At 49.7% G+C, this 25,242-nt stretch overlaps 1 protein-coding gene across 1 annotated transcript in view; it reads left to right on the forward strand.

Moving 5' to 3' along the window:
• LOC118658314 (zinc finger protein 555-like) overlaps window positions 1-579 on the forward strand; it is a 51,372-nt gene extending 50,793 nt beyond the window's left edge. The window contains exon 3 of the mRNA XM_036313696.1: window positions 302-579. Within this exon, the coding sequence (XP_036169589.1) occupies window positions 302-414 (113 nt within the window). The 3' untranslated portion in view covers window positions 415-579. The remainder of the gene's footprint in view (window positions 1-301) is intronic.
• Window positions 580-25,242: the final 24,663 nt, after the last annotated feature.

The raw sequence follows: 25,242 nt of genomic DNA on the forward strand, positions 1-25,242 counted from the left end.
CAGCCCCGCCCCTGCTCCCTGATGTTGCTCTGGGCCCCGCCTCGCTCTCCTCTCATTGGACAGTCACAGACGGGTCTGAGTAGCGGGCGGGGTCGCGGGCTGCGGGCTTCAGCCTCCCCTGCTCAGCCCGGCCCTGCCTTCAGTTCTTCGCAGCACGAAGCGCGCCCTGTGAGCCTGAGCCCGTCCCCCGCCAGTCACTGACCCCAACGGCCAGAAACAACGGCCATTCTTTGACTAAGGGTCTCAAGGTTTGAGTTTCTGTGAAGCTAAAGCTAAAATCACGGCCTACGTTGTGTTTCAGCTCCTGAGCCCTCAAGCAGAAGGACCACTGGCCACGTCCCCATTCAACCGAGGGACGCCGATGCCGACCCAAAGATCTGGAATGATGGTTTACTGCCCTCACCGCATTCTTGACCAATCAAATCAGCAAGACCCACGACCCCAAATCCCTTACTCATATGACTTGTGATTTTGCTCTATACAACTCCTTGTCCATAAAAATTCAACGAGTTAGGGCCTTTGGGCTTCCGCTGCCTGTTCTCTTGGGTGGCTCCATTCATAATAAAAATAACCAACCTTTCTCCACTACAATTCTTGGTGTTCGGTGTTTGGCTCTCCTAGTGCCAGGTGGTGGAACTTTCTGTTCGGTAACATTCACCCACTGATGGACATGTCCACCTTCTGGCTGTTTAGAAGAGTGCTGCAAGGTGCATTCGTGTAACCTATTTGAGTGCTGTTTCAATGCAGGTAAGAGGGAATAGCAGGGTCACATATAACAGGGGGCTTAACTTTCTGAGAACCGCCAGCTCTCTTCCCCAATGGCTGCACCATGTCACGTTCCCACTGGAAGTGTACAAGGGTCCCAGTTTCTTCACATCATCCCTTTTTTCTGAGTTGCTTCATTCTAGACATCGTAATGGGTAGAAGTGGTATCACCTTGTGGGTCTGATTTGCATTCCCCTGGTGATTTGTGATGTTGAGAATCGTCTCATGTATTTATTGCCATTTGTAACTCATCTTTGAGAAATATCCATTCAAGTTCTTTGCCCATTTTTTTATTTTGTTTTGTTGTTAATCCTCACCTGAGGATATTTTTCCATTGATGTTTAGAGAGAGTGGAAAGGAGGGGAAGAGACAGAAACATCAATGTGAGAGATACGCTGATTGGTTGCCTCCCACATGTGCCCAGGGGTCAAGGGCCAGGGGTCAAGCTGCAACCCATAGTGCCCTTGACCAGAATGGAACCCAGGATCCTTCAGTCCGTGGGCTGATGCTCTATTCACTGAGCCAAAATGGTTAGGATTTCCACATTCCAGACATTCATAGGGTTTCACTCCCAAGGCTTTCCCACACTTTTTATACTCACACAGTTTCTTCCCGGTGTGTGTTCTCCCGGGTTCTTGTAGGTAGGAGTAACAACAGAACGTTTTTCCACAATGCTTACATTCATAGGGCATCTCTCCAGTGTGAGTGCTTACATGTCGTGTAAGGTAGGAATAATATCTAAAGGCTTTCCCGCGTGCTTTACAGGCGTGACTTTTCTGTCCACAGGGACCTCTCACATGTCCCAGAAAGGATGAGTGGCACGTGAAAGCTTTTCCACATTTCTCACAATGAAAGGAGTTTTTACTACTCAGACTTCACGAATCTCTCAGATGATCTCCCAGTATCCTGACTTTGATAGTGTTTCTCCACAAGGTCTGTTTCCACAGGCGTGCTTAGACACAAGACACACTTGGAGGCTTTTCCACACTCCTCACACGGGTGAGGTTTGTGTCCAGTGCGAGATCTTTGCTGATTCATAAGGAAACAAAGATCTGTGAAGATTTGTCCACACTTAGTACATTCATAGGGTTTAACTCCAGTCAGATGTCTCTTGTGCACGGGAGGATCTGTGATCTGGTTCAGGGTGTCTCCACATTCATTGCCTTCAGTACTTTCACAGGGAGTCTCCAGCACATGACTTCAAAATAGGGAGCACACTATTAGGGATTAAAGATTGTAAATGTCGCCTTGGCTGGTGTGGTTAGAGCGTCGGCCATGCACGGAAGGCTCAAGGGCACGTAGCCACCCGTCAGTGTTGGTCTGTCACTCTGTCTCTTTCTTTCTCCCCCTCCCTTCCTTCCTTCCCTTCTCTCTAAAAATCAATGGAAAAAATATCCTTGGGTGAGGATTAACGACAACAACAAGATTATAAATGTCTTGATTAATGACTTATTCATGGTTCGTCATGACTATATTGACTATGTAGCTGCCATTTTCAACAAGTGGGTATGTTTTTGGCACTGTCTGCATTGTTACTCTGTGCAACAAGCTTTTTGCTCTGGCTGAGCTCACATGGAGCCCTAACTCTCAGTATTTCTTACATCTGGGGCTTCCTGATCATGGTTTCCAACTGAATTCTGTTTTAGACAATATCTACATCACATTTATGAAAATGTTATCTTGTGAACATTCTCTGAGTACGCTATTGATTAGCTAGGTTTTCTCATAAATTTCAAGTTAGTCTGACATTCTGCCAAGAACCCCCTTCCGCCTGCGGGAATGCCACTCACCTCAAACACCTCTCTCAGGTTTCGTGATGATCTCCAAATGCTATGAAATGTCCAGTGTTCCCCAAAAAAACAGACCAGGAAGCATTTCTTGTGAATCTTACTATTTTCTCTTCACTGGGCATTTCAGTCTCTAAAATATTCCACTGAGAACACGATCTACTGATTTTGTGCAGGAAACAACCTGCAGTAATTGGTAGCATATAATTTCTTGGGATCAAGTTGGTGCAACAGAGGAAAGTAAAGAGACCCTACGTGGATTTTTTTTCATACACTGATCCCAAAATAGAAAAAGAACAACTGGACATGTGAATAAAGAAACACTCCAAGGACCTTAGCTATTTGAAACGTTGGCAATAATAGAAAATAAGTCAAAATGGCAGCCTTTTCACTAAGAAATACTTCCAAGAAATGAAGACTAATGTTGAGCTAAATATTCTGAGAAAATCGAAGTAGGTGTAAGAGGATTTACAGAAAGTCTTCCCACATGAGTGAGGATAAATGAAAAGTCCAACAGAGAAGCTGCATGAAAGACAAACGTCACCCGTCGCAAACACAGACTGAGTCATGCTTCTGTTGGACATGTCCAAATGTCATGCCTTTATTCAGAACTTATTCCTCCTGAGGGTTGTTGTTCTGCTGTTTGCAGGAACAAAGGCCTAAATTAAGCCTTTTATTTTTTAATTGATTTCAGAGAGGAAGGGAGAGGGCGAGAGAGATAGAAACATCAATGATGAGAGAAAATCATTGATTGGCTGCCTCCTGCACGCCCCACACTGGGGATTGAGCCCACAACCCAGGCATGTGGCCTGACTGAAAATCGAACCATGATCTCCTGGTTCATAGGTAAACGCTCAACCACTGATCCACACTGGCTGGGCAATGAAGTCTTTCTTTATGGTCCGCAGCTGCCATTGGGAGATCAGATGGTATGTGGCCACTGCCTTGCACCTGGACAAAAGCTCGTCATAGGGGAAGATGGAGGGCAACAAACATTCTATGAAAAGGGCTGATACTAGGACCTTAAAGTGACGTTGAGTAAGTGTAGGTTCAATTTCAGCAAAATTATCACGTTAAATGTGTATTAACCACAGTGTAACTGTCTCAAGGGTGAAAACCACAAAGCTTGCTCTCACTGCCCCACAGCGAACGGGAGACTTGCTCACACTTATAAAAATGGGAAGTGCCCCGGCCAGGTGGCTCAGTTGGTCGGAGTGTTCTCCTGTACACCAAAAGGTTGCCAGTATGATTCCCGGTCGGGGCACATACCTGGATTGTGGGTTCGATCCCCAGTTAGGGCACATACGGGAGGCAACCAATCGATGTTTCTCTTTCACATCACTGTTTACCACCCCCTTCCTTCCTCTCTAAAGAGAAGAAAAAATCAATTAGAAAAAACACACCAACATATCCTTTGGTGAGAATTTTAAAAAATAAAGAAGCCTCAGACTTTCCTCAACAGTAATAAACAGACTAACATATGAATCTTTGTTTTCATGGAAAAGCTATTTGATTCTAGGTAGGTCCTATGAAGGCTTGGACTGTGTCTGTCTTTTTTCCAACATATCCCCATTCCTTGGCCCCAAAAAGAAGGGACAACTGTAAAAACTATTTCTTCCCTAAAATCTAAGTAAAGGGGCCTGACCTACTGAGGTAAGTCTCCAGCATCACTTCTCTGTGGAGCTTCCTCTGAGCACCATCCAGCAAAGCCCACTCTTCCTGGGTGAAGTTCACAGCCACCTCCGCAAAGACCGTGTCCTGAAACAGCCCACATATTCTATTTCAACAGGGAACCTCTTCACCATTGTGTGTGTGTTGTGTGTGTGTGTGTGGGGGGGGGGGGGGATGAGGAAGACTATCAGGGAACTGGACTCAGTTCCTAGGACTCCTGCGCTCACATCGCAGGGGAAATGACAGTGAGCGAGCAAACCAAATGCAGTACACTCAGGGAGAAGAAGTGCTGGAAACCTGGAAGCCAAGTGCAGCAACAAGTGATGTAGGCGTATCCACAGATAATTACAAGAATGATCTTTACTGAGAGAGAGTGGATTCTGAGTAAGGCAAAGACTGAAAACCATCATTCTGATGACACAGAATGGATACTTGGCTTGCTCAAAAGTTATTTCCTTGCCAGCTCCTAGACCCAGAACCAGAATGTCAGGATTCTGTGAGCAATGAGATTTCGGTGCTGCTTGATGTGAACAACTCTCGCCTTGGAAGTCAACAGCACCGAGGAGCCTGGTCTAGCTCCTCATATCCAAAGGCAGAGACACAACCCCTCCCGAGCTGAGGTGGACTCTGTGGGCGTAGGTGGAGGCCAGCACCTGGGCCTGGCACACCTGCTGGGTAAGAGGAGCCTAGTTCCTGAAGACTCTGTCAAGTCAGCAGGGTCTCACAAACTGAGGACCCAGAATTTGAGGAAAATGGAAGTTGTAGTAAAAACAATACAAATTGGACAAATAAAAGAAAGTATAAAAGAGGAATAAAGTGCCCTAACCGATTTGGCTCAGTGGATAGAGCATCGGCCTGAGGACTGGAGGATCCCAGGTTTGATTCCGGTCAAGGGCATGTACCTGGGTTGCGGGCACATCCCCAGTGGGGGGTGTGTAGGAGGCAGCTGATCTATGTTTCTCTCTCATCGATGTTTCTAACTCTCTATCCCTCTCCCTTCCTCTCTGTAAAAAATCAATAAAATATATTTTAAAAAAAATAACCACGTATCAGATACATCAGGGATTTCAAGCATCCTTAAAACAGTGGCTTCAGGAGGAATCTTTGTGGTAATGAACAGATTTTAGTGGCAGTTTGCACAAATCTACATCATAAAATGGCAGAAAATTACACACACACACACAGACACACACAGAGACACAGACACACACACACACAGAGACACACACACAGACACACACACAGAGACACACACACACACACGCACACACACACACACATATGCATGTAAAACTGCCAAAATCTGAATAAGCCTTTTGGATTGTACAAATGTTGATCTCCTGGTTTGTTTTTGTTTTTTTAATAGTTTATTGATTTTTTTAGAGAGGAAGGGAGAGGGAGAGGAAGGGAGAGAGAGAGAGAGAGAGAGAGAGAGAGAGAGAGAGAGAGAGAGAGAGAGAGAGACATTGATGTGAGAGATAAACATCAATCAGCTGCCTCCTGCTCATTCCCTGCTGGGAATCAAGTCTGAAACCTGAGCATGTTCCCAGACCGGACGATGCCCAACCAACTGAGCCGCACTGGCCAGGGCTCTATCTCCTGGTTTGTACGAAAGCTCTGTAAGATGCTACCACTGGAGGAAGATGGGGGAAGGGTACAAGACCTCTCTGTGAAACTCTAGTTATTTTTAAGTTAAAAAAGCCCTAGCCTGTTGTTCAGTGGTTAGAGCATCAGACTGAATGGTCTTGGGTTCGATTCTGGTCAAGGGCACCTGCCTCGGTTGCAGGCTTGCTTCCTGGCCCCGTGGCACATGCGGGAGGCAACCAATCCATGTGTCTCTCTCTCCCCACTTCCCTTCCTCCCTCCCGCTCTCTCTAAGAATCAATGGAAAAATATCCTGGGGCAAGGATTAACAACAATAAAAAAGTTAAAAAAAAAAATGAGTGGCTGAGCTATCACAGGGTTCTTTTCCTCACATAAAGACGCTCAAGGTTAACCACACAGAAGTGGAGCGGCTCACTCGGTGTGCCGCTGCAGGCCCACGCTCCTGCGCCTTGCTTCAGCTGGGGGCTGTGACCTTCGTGGCTACACCCCACTGAGGGACCAGGTGGGGATTTCAGGCATACACACCAAGGGAGGTGGGAGGCAGCGAGGCAAAGGGTGAGGAGTACAAGCTGGTCATCTCTGTCCCCAGTGACTTCTCTCGACCTCTCATTGTCCAGGACCACGGGGCGTGGCAATCAGTGGATGCAATGAAGAGTAGGAGGTGACGTTTTTGTTCATTATTGTGTGTTTCTGGTTTCCTTCCATTCAGAGCACATCACTCCCCTGAACAAAACAGGGGTTCTGTAAGTAAGGCAAGAGAGCTGACTATCCCACCTCACGTGGCGTCTGCAATTGAGCCGGATAGCACACCCTAACAAAGACCAAAGAACTGTTAGAGAGGCCACACACTCTCATCACAACGCCATCAACTAGAGCAATCAATTGTGACAGATAACTTACAATAGCCACGTTGTGAATATTAATACACGTTGGACAGTATTTAGAATTTGTGATGGCCTGGAGGGAGATGGGGAGAGAGGGGCCAGGGGGTCCCAGGCCTCCCCAAGTCCTCCGGCTGCCACTTTCCTACCCCCAGGGCCACACACCGGCACCACACAGCCCACTGGAGAGGAAGCGATATCCCGTTTTGCAGATGTGGAAAGTGTAGCTCAGAGAGATCGGGTTGCTCACTTGGCCAAGGTGGCAAATGAACTAGCAAACAGAGTTCGGGAGTCACTCTCCCAGCAAACTCTCCCGGTCTCAGCATCAATGGCTGAGCGCCTCGGCCAGTGATGGCGAACCTTTTGAGCTCGGCGTGTCAGCATTTTGAAGAGCCCTAACTTAACTCTGGTGCCGTGTCACATATAGAAATATTTTGATATTTGCAACCATAGTAAAACAAAGATTTATATTTTTGATATGTATTTTATATATTTAAATGCCACTTAACAAAGAAAAATCAACCAAAAACATGAGTTTCACCTCTGACACGAGCGTCATAGGTTCGCCATCACTGGTAGGCCTTCGTGCGGCCAACCTCTGGTGGGACCACAGGACACCCCCACAGTCGGGCACCGCCCACACCGACACCAGGAGTGCACCGTCGGACATGTGCCAACCTGCAGATCTCACCTGGTGCGAATGACAGGAGCGTGCCCACCCCGGGCCCTGGGGACCTTTATACGTCATTTGCTTCCGGTCCTGGCGTGGCAGGGAGCGGAATGGGGGCGGGTCTTGGTTTGGGGGGGCTACCTCCTCCAATCGCTGAGCAGAGCTGGGACGCCATTGAGCCCAAGGGCCGGTCCGCCCTTCCAGGGCGGGTCTGAAGCTGGAATGGCAAGGGGGCTGTGGGCGTGGCTTACATGGGACCCGCCCCGGGGCGTGGCTATGGTCAGAACGCCGACCGCTGTGTGGCTGGAGGCGCGGTCACCGTGCCAGTCTACGGCGCCCATGTCACCCTAATCCACAATAACTACTCACAAACGCTTATTTCCTCCAACACTTTCTTCACGCTAACACACGTATAAAAAGATATTTCCATGGTTAGAATGTTTCTTCCTTGAATCTCATTTCTTCCAGAAGTGGGGTCAAATTTTGTGCATTTCTTACACGGGGCTTTCCTTACTTATAAATTCCTTGTGATATCCTGTCCTGGATGGCACCTTTGTGAATGTTCATGTTGTCACATTTGTGAATATTTTGTTTTGTGCATTGGGTGGACCCAGGAAAAATGCGTGTGGATTCCTCAAATACATTCTCATTAAGCACCTTCCATAGCCCCCACTCTGTTCTCTTCACTGAACAGAAAAAATCCTTGCCCTCATCCTTTTTAGATTCTGGTAGGGAGGAACCAAATTAACCATATTAATAAATAGCATATATAACAAATTTAATATGTCACAGTGTGACGAGGGACTGGCTCAAGCACCGGTCCCTTCTGCTGTCTCTCCCAAGCCCCACACAGCTGTTTGACTGGCATCATATACAGGAAGCCTCTAACCTGCCTCACTACCCTCACTCCTCCCCTTCTGAGGACCAAGCCCCAGCTTTTTCCAGTTTCTAGGCAAGATGCTTCTGGTACTGGTGGGCTGGCCCAAGGTGACAGAGGTGGGTCCGGGCCAGGTCTAGGACTTTGTGGGCAGCTTCTGGCTGCAAGCTGCCATCTCAGGCACCTGGAGAAGGTCATGTGTTCGATGGGTGGCAGGTGGGATGAGCTGGGACAGCTGGTGGAAATTGCACTAACAGGCTCAATTTAGAGAGAATTAAAAATTCTTGCAGGTCTTCCATTTAAGGGCATGTCTGCCTATTCAGAATTGATAACTTCATCACACCATAGTATACACAAATCAATTCAGAGCGAATCATAGACATGAATAAAAGATAATAAAACTTCCAGAAGAAACACAGGGGAAAAAAATCTCTGTTTCCCTTAGGTCAGGCAGATTTCTTTGATAAGACAGAAATGGGACAAACACACACCAAGAAAAAATCAAGTGGGTCATTAAAATTTGTTAATATTTGCTCTTTAAAAGCCACTGTGGCCTTTTCCCGCCGCCCTCCGGGCAGTTTGCACGGAGAGGGGTGCTCCTTTGGCTGTCGAGGGCAGGATGTCGTACTTCCCCCTTCCCTACCACCGCCTTGGAGACGGAGAGGCGGGACTCAAAGGGATGCTCCCGCACCCCCTTCCTCCTTCCAAAGACGTTTCAGTCGCAATTGGCCCAATTCTTCGGTCTCCGACCCGCTGCAAGGACTCCAAAGTCTGGGGAATGGACTAGACCACCCATGTCCCAGGGGACAGGGAGGATACGAGACGTAACCTCTTGCGTTCGCGGTGTAGGCCAAGTGTTCTTCATCCCGAACTCGGAAAATAAGGCTCTCAAGTTATTCACGGTATTGTTCACAATTAAGTTTTTGGTTAAGAATAGGAATTTAAAAACTGTAGCCTGCTTTCCACTCGCCTCCCCCATCTACCAAATGGAAATTACCGGCTAAGAAGGACGCATGCGTCGGGGCGTGTTCTCGCGCTGGGACGTCCGGGCCCGCCTCTCCCAAGCCCCGCCTCTTGGAAGTCGTGTTTGCTGAGCCAGGATTTTGATCAATGCAGTGGCATACATATAAGGAAGGTTTATCTGGCGGTGGTATACAGAAGGACTGGAATGGAATGAAGTTATGATCAGAGAAACACATCTGCACAAAGAAAAAGAAACTGAAGCCCAAAGAGGAAAAGTATCTTTCCTAAGTCATAGTTAGTCAGTGGTGGAGCTGGAATTTAAACCGAAGCCTCTCAAACGTCAAAGCCCATGGCCTTTTCCCAACATCACCTGCTTCCTCAAAGGCTTGACCTGGAGGGAGCTGGACTACTTCTCAAAGGCCCTTGCTGGATTATACGTTGTAGGAGGCATTCCCTGACTCCCCACCAACCAATCACTTCCTTCCAGAGAGAGCCACGTGGTTGCAGGTGAAAGGCCCTCCCTGATAGCAGACCTTTTACCTGATTGTGTTGGAAGAGCCTCTTTCTACTGTCTCCTGACTACGCTGTAAGTACTTGGGAACTCCTTACAGTGTCCCAGCACCTAGAGCAGACCTGGAACACACTAGGCTCTCTGTAAATGTTCCCTGGATAAATATATGAGTGAGCAAATAAATGAGGCAGTGGTGATGGCTGTAACCTTAATTAGAATCTCTAACATTATTGGCATTATTAAATTGGCAGTAGTAATTTCTTTTACTTGTTTGGTGCTTTGACCTCCCCCAGGCAGCATCTCCTTCAGGCCCTTCTCCTCCTCCCAAGGCTTTGTGTCCACAGTACCAGGTCGAATATGTGGAAGCAGAGTGGACAGAATGTAGACACATGGACAAACTTGGACTCTGCTTGTTTCAGACTGCCTGCCGATTCATCACCCTTCTGTTTGGACATATTACCACATCCTTTATTGCAAGATCTTTCCATAACACGAGGCAATGCCCCTGTGTACTGCTTTATCTGCACTGTTTGCATATATGATTGGTTAACTCTCGGAAGCCATCACCCATGTCCGGCAGTGGGGAGGGGGTTCTGACTTCATCTCAGCAGTAGCCTTTCCCCCACCTGGGTCTCACTCTCAAATGGGAGCTCTTTAAGAAGCCTCCTACAGCAGCTGCTCTCTCCCAGAGGGAGACAGGATAATAGGAGCCGCCTCCTCATCTCCATTGATGCCTCTGATAGGGCCTTTGCCTGTTTAACTTTTTTCCTATTTTCTGCCTTACTACTGGGAAGGAATACAGTGCAGTGAAAGAGAGCATGGGTTTTGCAGTTAAAGCTGGATTCTCATGCTGGTTCTGCCTCTTTATTAGCTATGCCTCTTGGGCAAATTATTAAAATTCATTAAGCCTTACCTTTCTCATTTGTAAAGGAAAAATAATATTGTTTACTTCACAGGGTTGCTGTGAGGATTACGCTAATACTATAAAGGATTTAGAACAAAGCCTGCAAATAATAAGCCCTCAATAAATGTCAGCTATCACAATTAAAAAAAATAATAATAAAAAAAATAAAAAAAGCCGAACCGGTTTGGCTCAGTGGATAGAGCGTCGGCCTGCGGATTCAAGGGTCCCGGGTTCGATTCCGGTCAAGGGCATGTGCCTTGGTTGCAGGCACGTCCCCACTGTGGGGCGTGCAGGAGGCAGCTGATCGATCTCTCTCATCGATGTTTCTGACTTTCTATCCCTCTCCCTTCTTCTCTGTAAGACAGAAAATGGGACAAACACACACCAAGAAAAAATCAAGTGGGTCATTAAAATTTGTTAATATTTGCTCTTTAAAAGCCACTGTGAAGAAAGCAAATGACAACAAGGAAAAAATATTTGCAAGACATACTGACAAAGTCATTATATCCAGACGAGATCAAGAATTATTTCAATAGAGAAAAAGCATGGCCACAAAAGGGCTGCCTGTCACTCTCAAAACCTCCTAGCTCAGTATTCTTAGAAAATGCCCACTGACTTGGGATAAAGGGGCACAGAATGCAATTAACTCTCAAAATTAAAGGGGAAAACATGCATAATTTACGTGTGCACATGCATACACACACCCAGAGAGTACATATCTCGGTTGCAGGTTTGAACCCCCGCCCAGTTAGGATGAGAACAGGAGGCAACCGATTGATGTATCTCTCACATCGATGTTTTTTTTTTCTCTCTCTCCGCCTCCTTCTTCCCCTCCATTTTCTCTAAAAAACAAACAAACAAACAAAAAGCAATGGAAAAAATATCCTTGGGTGAGGATTAAAAAATATATATTCTCAGTGAAAGCAGCCAGGCACAAAAGACCACATATTTTGTGATTCCATTCATATGACATTTCTAGAAGTCACACCTACAGAGACAGAAAAGTAGGGATGGGAGGAAAGGATTGATTCAAAAAGGACAAGAGGGACATTTCAGCGACAATGGACATTTTCTAAAATTGGGTTCTGGTGATAGTTGTACAATTGTACAACTATACAAAAAATCCTCAAACAGTATGCTTAAAATGGATGACCCCATTGTTATGTAATTATACTTCAAGAAGTCTGTAATTAAAAATTCTACCAGAAGAGGGTGCCAGAGACCACGAGTTCAGCTCAGAGCCAGCCCAGGGCAGCAATTTTCAACGATTCTCATTTTATGGCACACAAATTAATTACTAAAATTCTGCGGCACACCAAAAAATAGAATATTTTTTGCTAATATGACAAAAATAGGTATAATTTTGATTTCTTTATACCGGACAGCTATTGTATTGTTGGCTGTCATTTTTTAATTTGACAATCTAAGGGAAAAGAGGTCAGTGCCCATGACTAAATAATTAGTTATTGCAAATTTTAACAATTCTTGTGACACACCTGTGTGCTGCAGCACACCCAGTGTAGCTCAGTTGGCTGGATCCTCGTCCGGATACACCAAGGTTGCAAGTTTGATCCCCAGTCAGGGTACTATACTAAAAAGGTTTAAAAATCGTTAGCCTAGCCCACCTGGTGTGGCTCAATGGTTGAGCATTGACCCATGAACCAAGAAAGAGGCCACCAGTTTGATTCCTAGTCAGGGCACATGCCTGGGTTGCAGGCTCCATCCCCAGCGTGGGGCATGCAGGAGGCAGCCAATCAATGATTCTCTCTCATCATTGTCTATCTCCCTCTCCCTTCCCCTCTGAAATCAATAAAAATATCTATATCAGGGGTCCTCAAACTACTGCCCGGGGACCACATGCGGCCCGCTGAACAGCCGGCAAGGTGTTTTTGCTGCCACTGCCTGTTGCTTAGCAGCCAACTCGTCCCGCCCGCAGTGCGCATGTGTGGAATGTGCGCCGCACTCTCCGACTCCCCTCCTCTCTGTCTCTCGACTCCTCCTCTCAGTCTCGGGTGTGATCGGACCAGTCACGAGCTTGCCTGTGCAGAGCCTGCTGCTGCCTGAGGACTGAGGTAAGAACAAGTTAGGATTTTTTTTTTAAGTTAGGAGGTCTATTTTTTTTTTTTTTATTTTGCAGTTAGTAGGGCCTTTTTTTTTGAAGTTTTGTTTTTTTACTTCAAAACAAGATATGTGCAGTGTGCATAGGAATTTGTTCATAGTTTTTTTTTAAACTATAGTCCAGCCCTCCAACGGTCTGAGGGACAGTGAACTGGCCCCGTTTAAAAAGTTTGAGGACCCCTGGTCTATATATATAAAAGCCAAAGTGACCATTATGACGGAACGACCAGTCGCTATGATGTGCACTGACCACCAGGGGGCAGATGCTCAATGCAGGAGCTGCCTCCAACCTGCCGTCCCTGATCGCCTGATTGGGGCTGAGCCCCCAGGCTGGTATGGGGAACCAGGGGGTGGGCGGCAGCAGACTCGGGCAGCGAGGGAAGGAGTGGGGGAGGCAGGGAACCGCATGGTGGTGGTGCATGGGCAGCCAGGGAAGGAGGAGGTGGGAGGCAGGGAGACAGGGAACCTGATCGGCCCTGATTGCCGGGACCCCACCCGTGCACAAATTTTGTGCACCAGGCCTCTAGTATTTAAATAAATAAATAAACACAATAAAAACATATTTTTTAAAAAATCGCAGCCCTAGCCAGAGTGGTTGGAGTATCGGCCTGTGCATCGAAGGGTCTTGGGTTCAATTCCTGGTCAAGGGCACCTACCTGGGTTACAGGTTCGATCCCCAGCAGCTATCTGGGTGCGTGCAACCAATTGTTGTGTCTCTCTTACATCAGTCTCTCTCTCTCTCTCTCTCTCCCCCCTCCCTCCCTTCCACTCTCTGTAAACAGCAATGGAACCCTGGTGGGTGTGGCTCAGTTGGTTGGGTGTCCTCCCATGCACCAAAAGGTTGCTGGTTCTATTCCAGGTCATGGCACATTCCCAGTGCATGTGGGAGGCAACCAATGGATATTTTTCTTTTCTCTCTTCCCCTCTCCCTTCCCCTCTCTCTAAAACCAATAAAACCATATCGTTTTGAAAAAGCAATGGAAGAAACATCCTCTGGTGAAGATTTTTTTTTAAATGGGGTGCACTCTCTCTCCAGGGAGCACACCAGTGCCTTTCCCTTTCCCTGTCCCCCCCTCCGCCCCCAATGTTACCATTAGCTTCCTCACTCCCAAGCTCCAAGGGCCTTACCGTTACCTCCATAACTCATTCCCTAAGCCCATTTGTCCTAGGAATTCCTTTTTCTACCTCTGTCATTTACCCAATAAATGTTCTCTTACCAAAAAAAAAAAAAAAAAAAAAAAAAAAAAAAAAATCACTGGCCTAGGGGATTATGTCTAATTTGCACAGACTACCTTCTCCTCCTCGCACCTCATTTAGGGAACAAATGACTCTCAAGAAGGTATTCTGCAGCCTCTCCAGCCACTGCCTCCTTCACATGACAGCACTGGGATTGGCCAACTGCAAATTTGCTGGGAGGCCTTCCACAATCTCAGACAGCCTTAGCTTGACTGTCAAAAGCAACCTCAGCCGAAACCGGTTTGGCTCAGTGGATAGAGTGTCGGCTTGCGGACTGAAGGGTCCCAGGTTCGATTCCGGTCAAGGGCATGTACCTGGGTTGCGGGCACATCCCCAGTAGGAGATGTGCAGGAGGCAGCTGATTGATGTTTCTCTCTCATCGATGTTTCTGACTATCTCTGTCCCTTCCTTTCTGTAAAAAATCAATAAAATATATTAAAAAAAAAAAAAAAAAAGCAACCTCAGCATGCCCTGCCCGCCCAGCCCTGATGGGGAAGTGTCCGCGGCATGCAGGGCCCCTGGAGGGCGTGAAGCCCACGGAGACACAGGCACAGGGAAAATCGGCACGTGTGTGGAGAGTGTCTTCCCTGCAGCCTCCTTCCAGCAACGCGTAACCCAGTGGTTCTCAACCTTCTGGCCCTTTAAATACAGTTCCTCATGCTGTGACCCAACCATAACATTATTTTCGTTGCTACTTCATAACTGTGATGCTGCTACTGTTATGAATCGTCATGTAAATATCTGATCTGCAGGATGGTCTTAGGCGACCCCTGGGAAAGGGTCGTTCGACCGCCAAAGGGGTCGCGACCCACAGGTTGAGAACCGCTGGCGTAAACACAGCAGACAGGGGAGAGTTAAATAAAACAAAAAATACCACAGGGCGGTGAGAGGAGAAAGAAAGGCTGGAACTTGGATCATTGCTCATCAGTGACCCAACGTCAAACCAGCAAAGCCACCCCCAGGTTCCTGCCCACCAGAACCTGTGAGAAGATAAAGGTTTATTGTTTCAAGCCACCAGGTTTGGGGGCAATTTGATCTGTAACACTAGCTAAGACATCTCGATTTCTTTAAAAGTGAGAGCGGAGTCCAGGGGATCCGAAATCCGCTTCTGGAATGGATGTGCCTTCTTCCTCCAGGCTTGGGTCCTGGTGGTGGTCCAACCTACTGCCACTATGTGGGCAGTTCAATGGCAGAACCCTAACTTAGATGTGAGCATTAGAGTGTAAGGGCTACAAGGCTACATCCCCCCGGGAGCAAGATGACCTGGGTTCAGATCCTAGCTTAGCCATTTTAGTAGCTATGTGACCTTGGGCAGATTAGGTGACCTCTCTGGTAACCTCAGTTTTCCCCTCTGCAAAATGGGGATATCAGGCTTCCTGGAGGAGTGAATGAGTCACTATAGTTCCTTCATTCCTTTTTTGAGCCTTGTGGAGAGCAGAATTATGTCCCCCCAAAAGATACATTCAAGTCCTAACCCACTACCCCACTCCGCTCCCCTCACCTATCCCCCCACAACCTGAAAACGTGACGTCACTTGGAAATGGGTTATTACGGATGTTAAGATGAAGTCATGCTGAAATAGGGTGAGCCCTAATCCAATGACTGGTGTCCTACAAGAAGAGGGAAATTTTAACAGAGACACACGGGGGAGAAGGCCACGTGAAGACAGACACAACAATGAAGACGATGTGTCTACAAGCCCAGGAAGGCCAAGGACTGCGGGCCATCCCCAGAGGCTGGAAAAGGCAGGAAAGGCCCTCCCTGCGGCCTTTAGACTTTGCAGTGGTTCTCATCCGTCTGGCCCTTTAAATACAGTTCCTCATGTTGTGATCCAACCATAACATTATTTTTGTTGCTACTTCATAAATGTCATGTTGCTCCTGTTATGAATCGTCACGTAAATATCTGATATGCAGGATGGTCTTAGGCGACCCCTGTGAAAGGGTCGTTCGACCGCCACAGGGGTCGCGACCCACAGGTTGAGAACCGCTGCTGTGGCAGGAGCTTGGTCCTGCTGACACCTTGATTTTGGACTTTGGGCTCCAGAATGTGAGGTGCTAGAATTCCATCGTTGTAAGCCGCATATCGTGGTCATTCGTTATAGAGGCCCGGAGGAAAGGAATACAAGCCTCTTTCCACCAGGTGGCAGAAAGCAAACCCCCATCAAAGCCAGGTAATTTGATAAATTCACTTTTCCTGGGGCCAGGTCTAAGTGCAACGGTGGTCATGTGGTGTCTGAGAGTGGGGACAGCTGGGGGCATCCTGCCCTTGAGCATCTCCCCGTCTGGCCAGTGTCTTCAGAGAGTCCTTGTCCCCTTGCGCTGCTCCTGGTCATTCGTTCGCTGGCTGGACACCAGAGTCCTTCTACCTACAGGCTTTCTGCAGCTTCTTCCTCCCTTCTGACACTTGGCTATTGTTTCTTGCTCACGTGGGCCACTGGGAAGTTCTGGGGACGGAGAAGAGAGTGGGACCGGTGAAGCCCAACCCCATCTCCCTGCTGTCACTTCTCGGTGGTCACGCCCCAGCCCCCTCTCCGCTCTGGGCTTTTTCTTGCCTCAATCCAGGTGACTCTGGGGTCCCTAAGGTAACAGGCCTGAGGTGTCCAGGACGGGCCTAGGAAATGCCAGAGCTTTGGAAATGCAAACCTCTTTTCTCTCAAACGTTCATCCAGGCCTTGGATTTCCACCAAGTAGCGCACAGCTCAGAAGCCAAGAAGGAAACCTGTGCTTCCGCCTTTCCTCTGTGTGTGTCATCCATCCCCTTCCCCAGAGCTCAAGGAAGCTGCAGAGCTGGCTGGCCAGGCTGGGGCGGGCAGGGGACAGTGAAAGAACCAGCAGGGAACACATACCAACAAAATGTCCAAATATTACCCAGCCCCACACACAGGGCTTTCACCAAGTGAGAATGGAATGGCTGCCACCAAATGCCTCCCACTTCTACCGGGACCCAGAATCTTTGTTTTTGAAGAACCTCCGGTCTGTGCCATTCAGTGAACTCTCTGCAACGATGGGAATAGTCCAGATCTGTGCTGCCCAACGCGGACAGTCCCCAGCCACAGGTGACCACTGAGCAATTGACATGAGGCCAGTGCAGCTGAGGGACTGAATCAGCGGTTCTCAACCTGTGGGTCGCGACCCCTGTGGCGGTCGAACGACCCTTTCACAGGGGTCGCCTAAGACCATCCTGCATATCAGATATTTACATGACGATTCATAACAGTAGCAACATGACATTTATGAAGTAGCAAAGAAAATAATGTTATGGTTGGGTCACAACATGAGGAACTGTATTTAAAGGGCCAGAAGGTTGAGAACCACTGGACTGAATTTTAAATTTTATTTAATTTTAATCGTTTTAAGCAGTGACAGGGACCCAGCAGAAACCAGGCAAGACAAGCCAGCTTTGGATGAATTAGTGTGCTCAGCTGAAAGTCTACAACCACAGAGGGAGGGAGAGCCAAGCGCACAGAGGGAGGCAATTAGCAGGTTGGACCATAAGTAAAATACACTTCAATTAAGGGCCGGTTGAGGGATCATGGGTGAAAACCTATTTTGCGGTTCAAATATGGCAGCCCTCGCTTTCTCTTCCATAGACCAGCCACAAAACCCAAGTTATGTGTTTACACCAGAACCTCTCAGGGCTCAGAGTTCAGATCTGAACTCTGTTTCCCCCTGTAGCACAGATCAGGGGAAATGGGAGATCTCTGGACCATGTGGATCCCAAGCCGGCACACCTGCCCAGGATTCTGTGGCTCCTTGTGAGAATGTGTTAGAGTCCTGTTGGCATTCTATGAATTTTGAACACAACAGGGCTGAGAGCCACGGAGATTAAAACAAGATGAGCTCTCATTCAAACCACATTTCGAGTAAATAAAACAAGAATGGGAGAATGGAGGTCTCACTGAGGTGGTGACCTCTCAGGCAGAGCTGAAGGTGAGGGAGGGAGTCAGTGGCTGTCAGACTATCCCAGGCAGATGGAATAACTAGTGCAAAGGTCCTGGGGTAGGCAGAAACTTGGCCTCTCACTCCAAAACTCCAGACTGACCACTTTACATCTTGAGTAGGCATTTCAAACCAGGCCAAAACAGAGCTCTTTTGAAAAAAAAAAAGAAAAAAAAATATATATATATATTATTGATTTCAGAGAGGAAGGGAGAGGGAAAGAGAGATAGAAACATCAATGAGGGAATCATTGATCAGCTGCCTCCTGCACACCCCACACTGGGGATCAAGCCCGAAACCTGGGCATGTGCCCTGGACCGGGAATGGAACCCTGACCTCCTGGTCCAAAGGTTGATGCTCAATCACTGAGCCACACTGGCCAGGCCCAAAACAGAACTCTTGAATCCCTCAACAGCCCCCTACAATCCCCACCCACTGTTCTCAGATATAGCCTAGATACCCACCGCTCTTCCCACCTTGGCCTTGAACCTGGAAAAATATGTACCAGCCTCAAGGCCTTTGCAGCAGCTGCTTTCAGTTCTCAGATCTGCAGTCCCTGGGCTTGGAGGGCAGTTGGGAAAATTCCTGATAAAATGCGCAGCCTAGGGCTTGGCTCATGGGATGCACTGGATAAAAGGGAGCGGTTAAGTTTTCCTCGGAAAGGGGGCTTGAAGCTTCGTTTGCATTGCACGTTATTAGCCCATATCTAAGAATTAGAGAGAAAGCATTAAAGAGTCCCCGCATTCCAAGTGCCACCCCCCAGCCCCCATCTCCTGCGCTAAGCCACTCCTGGGCCTCACGAAAAATTATCAGGCTTCTCACCAAACAATGAAATTACACGCCGCCCAGCCCCTCCCCACTGGCACCTTCCGACCCCAAGCCCCATGCCCTTCTACATATCCTCGCCCTCCTCTGCAACCCAAACTGCCTGCGGCTTTGCACGCACGCCGCTCCTCTCCGCAAGGGGACCGCAAGGGTTAAACCGCGGCCCCGGGTGAGCTGATTGACAGCACGACCAGCGGCCCGGGCGAGCCGACCAATCAACGATAGCGGTCGTGGCCCACGTGGGAAAGCGGCCTTGCGATTGGTCAGAGCTGCCGACTGTCGCCCCCGGAGCCCGAACCCACGTGCAGCTGCTGAGCCTTCATTGATCCGCTTCGCGGCGCAGGTGGCGGCGGGGCGGGGCGGGGGCGGGGCGGGGCGGCACCAGGGCGGGCCGGGGCGGGGCCCGACGGGTCAAAGGCCCCCCGGGGGAGGGGAGGGGAGGGGGCTTCCTCTTGGCCTGAACTTGGCTGACCTCCGCGGTTTCCTTCTGGCTCCTCTGAGCCTCTATTGTAAGGGAGGTGAGTAGGCCCGGGCCTTTTGGAGGACTCCAAGGTCACGGGCTGGTGAGGAGACTTGGAGGGGCATTGGGGGACAGAAGCAAAGGGAAGAAGGGACTTGGTGCAACAAGAGTGATTATGGTAGAGCGGTCTCTTTCCTCCGACCTGAGACATTCCTCCTCATTCACCTGGCCAACTCTTACTCATCCTTCAAAACCCCTTTCCGATGGCGTTCTCTCGGCCTTTGGGAAATGGCCTCAAAACTGAGGTTGAGCCTTGGTGTTCTTCTCTGGGTCCCCCACGCTCTGACTGTCCTCCCCAAGCCCTGATTTTCCCAAGCCCTGACTGTTCTCCCCGGACACATCATAGGGGGCCCCATCACAGGGCGAGACCTCGGGGGCCCGACTATTAATCAGCACAGCTGTGGGCACCAGAGTGTTTGATGAATGGACATAAACTGTAGGGAATGCAGTGGGGTGCTGGAGGTCAGGGTGGGGTTGGGGGCCAGGACTGCGGACTGGGCCCCGCAGTGGAGACCAGGGTGAGGGGTGCAGGAGGCCCCGGCAGGGGTGGGGCTGGTCTGTCACTGTCACTGCCTTAGCTTTCTGCCCTCAGGACCTTCCATTTCCCTGCTGCTTTTAGAGTCCTGGTGAGCACTACCTGAAGATGACCTCTTCTGGCCATCCCAGCCCCCGGGGGCACCCTCCACGGATGGTGAAGCCCCCAGGAACTTTGGTGAGGAGGGAGAGGATGTGCTATGGCATTCACTTCTGGGGGGAGGGGAAGAGCCTGGGGGCTGGGCTCATATCTAATTCTCCTGCTGCTGCTGCTTTTTTTTTTTTTTTTTTTTAATCCTCATCAGAGGATATTTTTTCCATTGATCTTTTAGAGAGAGAGGGTGGAAGGGAGGAGGAGGGGAAGAAAGAGGGAGAGGGAAACATGGATGTGAGAGAGACACTTAGACTGGTTGCCTCCCACACAGGCTCCGACCAGGACTGGGCCAGGGATCAAATGTGCATCCGAGGTACAAGGTAAATGCCCTTGACTCGGAGGCAAACCAAGATCCTTCGTCTGCAGGCCAATGCTCTAACCACTGAGCAACCGGCCAAGGCTAATTCTCCTTCTGATGGAGGAATATGGGGTGACTGGCCAGGCCTTGAAGTTGGGGTCACTAACCCATCATACTGACAGATGCAAAGGCACTTACTTGCTTTATATATATATTTTTAATGATATTTAGAGAGAGAGGAAGGGAGAGGGAGAGAGAAACATCGATCAGCTGCCTCCTGCACGCCCCCGACGGGGGATTGAGCCCAAAAGAGACCCAGGCATGTGCCCTGACCTGGAATCTAAGGGGCAACCTTCCCGTGCATAGGACGACGCCCAACCATCTGAGCCACACTGGCTAGGGCGGCATTTGGTTTTTAAACATTAAACTTACTTCTTATGACCCAGGTGTAAAACACATGACTATATCATCTGTTTTGTTAATATTTTCCAAGCAAAATTTCCCACCCTCCAGATGTTACTTCCCAGAGATGACCATTGCGAACGGTTTAGGCCAGGACTGGGCAGATTTCTTCCATAAAGGGCAAGAGAGGGAATACTTCAGATTTTTAAAGCAAGATGCAGAATGAAAGATACTCTGTGGGTGCTTCAGTAACAAGAGAGAAGGCAAATTACCTGCAGGTTTCGGAGATCCCATCTCACACTCCATCAACCCTTCCAGGCTCCTCATGAGGCCGACACTCCAGGCCTGAGCTCTCAGGACATCCTGGCTCAGCTGAAGAAGCAGTTCCCGAGGTGAGGACAATGCATGGGGGTCAGAAGTCCCTCTGTGGTCCTAGACCCCACGGAGGGAAAGAATCCTATCTGCTCTCCGGGCGGCTGAGAAGTCCCTGACCCAAAAGACAGGACCAGTGACGGGGAAGCCTGAAGCACAAAGGCAGCGAGTAATCCTAACCCTGGCTTTTATTAAATGTTTGGTTTTTGTTGTTGTTTAGTGTGAATTTGCATGCATTTAATTTTATAGATGTATTTAAATGCTGCACTAAAACTGTATTCATCTTGACACTGCTCTACATGTGGTCCCTGGAAGGGGATCCTCTTCCCCTCCCAGCCAGGGTCTCATTCTGGGGGAGGGTCCTGCCCGCCCCTGCCCTCCCCCCCCCCCCCCAGCTGGTCTTTTTTCCCCACAGGTTCCCTCCTCACCTGCGGGCACAGGTGGACAGCCTTTACTACTTGGTGAGCCACGAACCAGACAGCACCTCTGGGCAGCCCCGGGAAAGGCTGTTCTGTTTTAGCCTCAGGAACAGGGTTTTGAGACAAATTTATTTTGCTAACTTTGGGCAAGTGAACCCCATTGAACCCCAGCTTCATGTGAGTTTTCCTTAATAATAATCTCGCTGTGACAACTGGAAATTCCATCTTTAAAGGAGGGGCTTCTTTAGCTCACAGCACATGACTAGAGTCCTGCCCTTGAGGCGTGTATGTTCTAGTGTGCCATGTTTTCTAGAACTTTCCATGATGTTCTGTGTCCACAATGTCCAATATGACACCTGCTAGCCACATGTGGCAATTGAGCACTTTGTAAGGACCTGAATGTTTGGTTTAAATTTAAATAGCCGCACTTGACTGGTGGCTACCCCATTGGACAGGGCAGCTCTAAGGGGATGAGAGGGACAAGTAAGTAAATAGAAAAAAAACAAAATTAAAAAAAAATGTCAGAATTAAAAGGAAATAAAAAAGGATGAGCGGAAAATGAGTAAAGATTTTGAGCTAGGGTAGCCAGAAAGGGCTTCTGAGAGGAAGTGGTGGTCACAGAGGATAAGGGCTCCTGCTAGCCCTCGAGAGAACAGGGAAAGGTGTTCCAGGCAGTGGGTACTGTATGTGTAAAGGCCCTGGGGCAGGATTGTGTATGACACGTTGGAAGAACAGTAAGGAGGCCAGTGTGCTTGGAGCAGAGTGAGCAAGAGGGTGAGAGAGAAGGGGTGGGGAGAGGTCTCTGGGAAGGCCTTTGACCTTCGCATCTAGAATGAAATCCAGGGGTCTCCCTAATTAGCTCTCATTTCGAGGGTATGAAGTGCCATTCTATTTGATGAGAGCAGGGACCAGAGAGGTAAAGTGACTTGTCCAGGGTCACACAGCTGGGGAGAAGCATGAACAGCATTCAAATTCTGCCCACTTCCACTGACCACCGCCCGGCGTGACCCCTGTTGTTCCTTTGTAGCTCCAGAAGATTCGGCGCGATCTACAGGAACATCACAGGCAGGTGCGTCGCCAGGAGCTCTGGGTACAGCTGCCTCTCCTGGAAAGGCAGGGGAGAAGGGGGAGAGGTGAAAGCAGGGTGGGGGTGGGGGCGGGGGCAGGTCATTCCAGGCTTTTTGGTCCTCGTAGGACTTGTGCTTTTTACCCCAGGGAGGTGGGAGCCCTGGAGGGCTGTGGGCAGAGGAGGGGTGGGGCCTAGAACCTTCCAGGATGTCAGTGGATCCACAGTCTTGGGAGTATATCTCCCATCCTCTCTCTGAGCCTCTTCTTCTGGCCTGCTCCCTGGGTTCGTGCGTGGCTCAGATGAGTCCAGGAGTGTTTTTCACACTTTGCAGGTCAGTTGCTTCAGCTCTGAAGGGCCTGTTATGTGTGCCAGACATACCTGGATTACCCTCTTCCTTGTGTCTGAGAGTTCTCAAGGGCCTGGCTCACATCTGAGCCAGGGACAGGTCCGCACCGAGGCCCTGGCTCCCTGCACAGGGCGCCTTGCCCAGGCTGCAGCATGACTTCCACCCCTGCCTGTCCTCCTGCCACCTGGCCTCTTTCTCCTGGGTGCTGGCAGGGCTTTCTGCCGGTGCCAGATGTGCCTGGCAGAAGGCCAGGGCCATGTCTGCGATTTAGCAGGGGCTGGGGTGGGCAGCTCAGGGAACTGGGAGAGACAGATGGGGGAGAGGCAGGAAGCAACCAGAACAGTTATTCATTCAACAGATATTTATCTATCACCTTGCCAAGGGCTGTTGTAGGCGCCAGGAAAATAGCAGAGAAGAACACAGACAAACCCTGGCCCTTGGGGTGAGCAGAGCTTGGTAAATAGAGGTGTCAGATGATGAGGGCTGGGCAAGGTGGATGTGGAATGGAGCAGCCCCCGGGGGAAGTGGGGGACCAGATTGGGAGTGGGTTGCAATTCAGGGTGGTCAGGAAAGACTCATTGAGAAGGTGACATTTGAGCAGAGAACTAAAGGAGAGGGGAGCGGACCATGAAGGTATCTGAAAAACAGCACGTGCAAAGGACCTGGGGCAGTAACCAGGCCCGGCATGCTGGGGAAACAGCAAGGAGGCTCTTCCTGGAGCAGAGTGAGACGGGGGAGGCAGCGAGGGCAGGTTGTGCAGAGCTGTGTGGGCCACGGTGAGGACTTGGGCTTTTACCACAGTGGGGTTGGGAGCCCTGGAGGGCTGTAGGCAGAGATAGGACCTGACTCAGGTGCTCACAGGCTGTCTCTGACTGCTACAGGGAGGACTGACTGTAGCTGGGCAGGAGCTGTGTGGGGGTTGGGGGGACCAGGTGACAGATGTGTGGGAGTATATCTCACACAGTTATGTGGTGAGAAGTAATCAGATTGTGGACCGTGTTTTGGGGAGGGGCCAGAGAGCTCTTACTGAGTATCAAGACTTAAGGGGGGCAAGGCCCCAAGATGGGCCACTTCTGTTGCTGCTCAACCCAGGAGCGTCCTCCCCACCCCCAGGTGATGGTTCTAGCAGCCTTGATGGCCTCTTGGTCCCCAGTAGACCACTTCCCCCTCCCCCTCTTCTCTATTTCCCTCTCCTTGTTTTCCCAGCCTCCTTGCTGTGCATTTAAAATCCCAAGCTAGCAGCAGCAGCCGAAGCCAGCCGCTACTCCCACTCCCACTACTCCCCACCGTCTGCCGGCACACAGCTTTCCCCTGGGAGGGCCAGCTAGCAGGCAGGAGGGAGCAGCACTTTTCATGCTGAGTGCATTAAAGTGCCAGTAAATTGCGCATTAACGAGCCAGGGCGAATTGGGGAAGGCTCCCCTGGGCCTCCTGCGGCTGGGAGGCCCAGCTGGGGAATCCATCACTGCTGGCCCCAGGAGGCAGCCGCCCTAAGCTCTGAAGGCTCAGAGAGGGGTTCCCACATCCCAGACCCTCCCACCACCACTCTGTTTGCCCAACAGGCAGGGGAGGGACCGGGCTGTTCCAAGAGGCCTGTAAACACTGCCTGGCTGCACCTCCCCGCCCCGCCCCCCCCCCCCCCCCCCCCCGCCCGCCCCACGCCCTCTCCCACTCCCCGTCTCCTCTAACTTTGGGAAATTGGCTTTGCTTTTCTGGGCCTTAGTTTTCTCGCCTGCAAAATGGGAATGGCAGTAATGCCTATTAGACACCTGACTGCCATTAGTGCTTATGCTGCGTTTCCTTATTACCTTTCTTTGTGAATCAGAACATTTCCCCAGTATTTTGGAGTCTGCCCTGGGCCAGACGACTTTGAGGGGCTGCTGGAGGGGAGTGGGAGCCGTAGGCCAGCAGACAACGGTGCTATCCTAAATGGTAGCCATGGGCACGTGTGGCTATTTGACTTAAACAGGTGGCACCAGTCACATTTCGAGTGCTCAATAGCCACGTAAAGCTGGCAGCTACCCCATTAGACAGGCCGCTCTAGAACCATTTGCTGGCACTATGTTTCGTCTGGTACTGGATTAAATATAGCTGCACATGCGCACATCTCCACATGCACTGGCTGGGAGGTTCCAGCCTTGTTTGCTCTTGTCCTCAGCTGGAGGCACCTTCTGGGAACCACTGTCCTTGGTTCTAGGCACTTGTGCCATCTGGTTCGCAAGCCACTGGCCCCACGTGGCTGCTGAGCCCTGGAAATGTGCCTGTTGGAACGGCAGGAATGTCATTTTCAATTGTACGTAGCTTTGTTTAAATAGCCACCCGTGGCTGGTAGCTTCCATGCAGGGCTGCACAGTCCTAAGGACGGAGAGGTTAAA

This window comes from Myotis myotis, unplaced genomic scaffold (assembly GCF_014108235.1).
Source record: "Myotis myotis isolate mMyoMyo1 unplaced genomic scaffold, mMyoMyo1.p scaffold_m19_p_6, whole genome shotgun sequence".
Lineage (NCBI taxonomy): Eukaryota > Metazoa > Chordata > Mammalia > Chiroptera > Vespertilionidae > Myotis > Myotis myotis.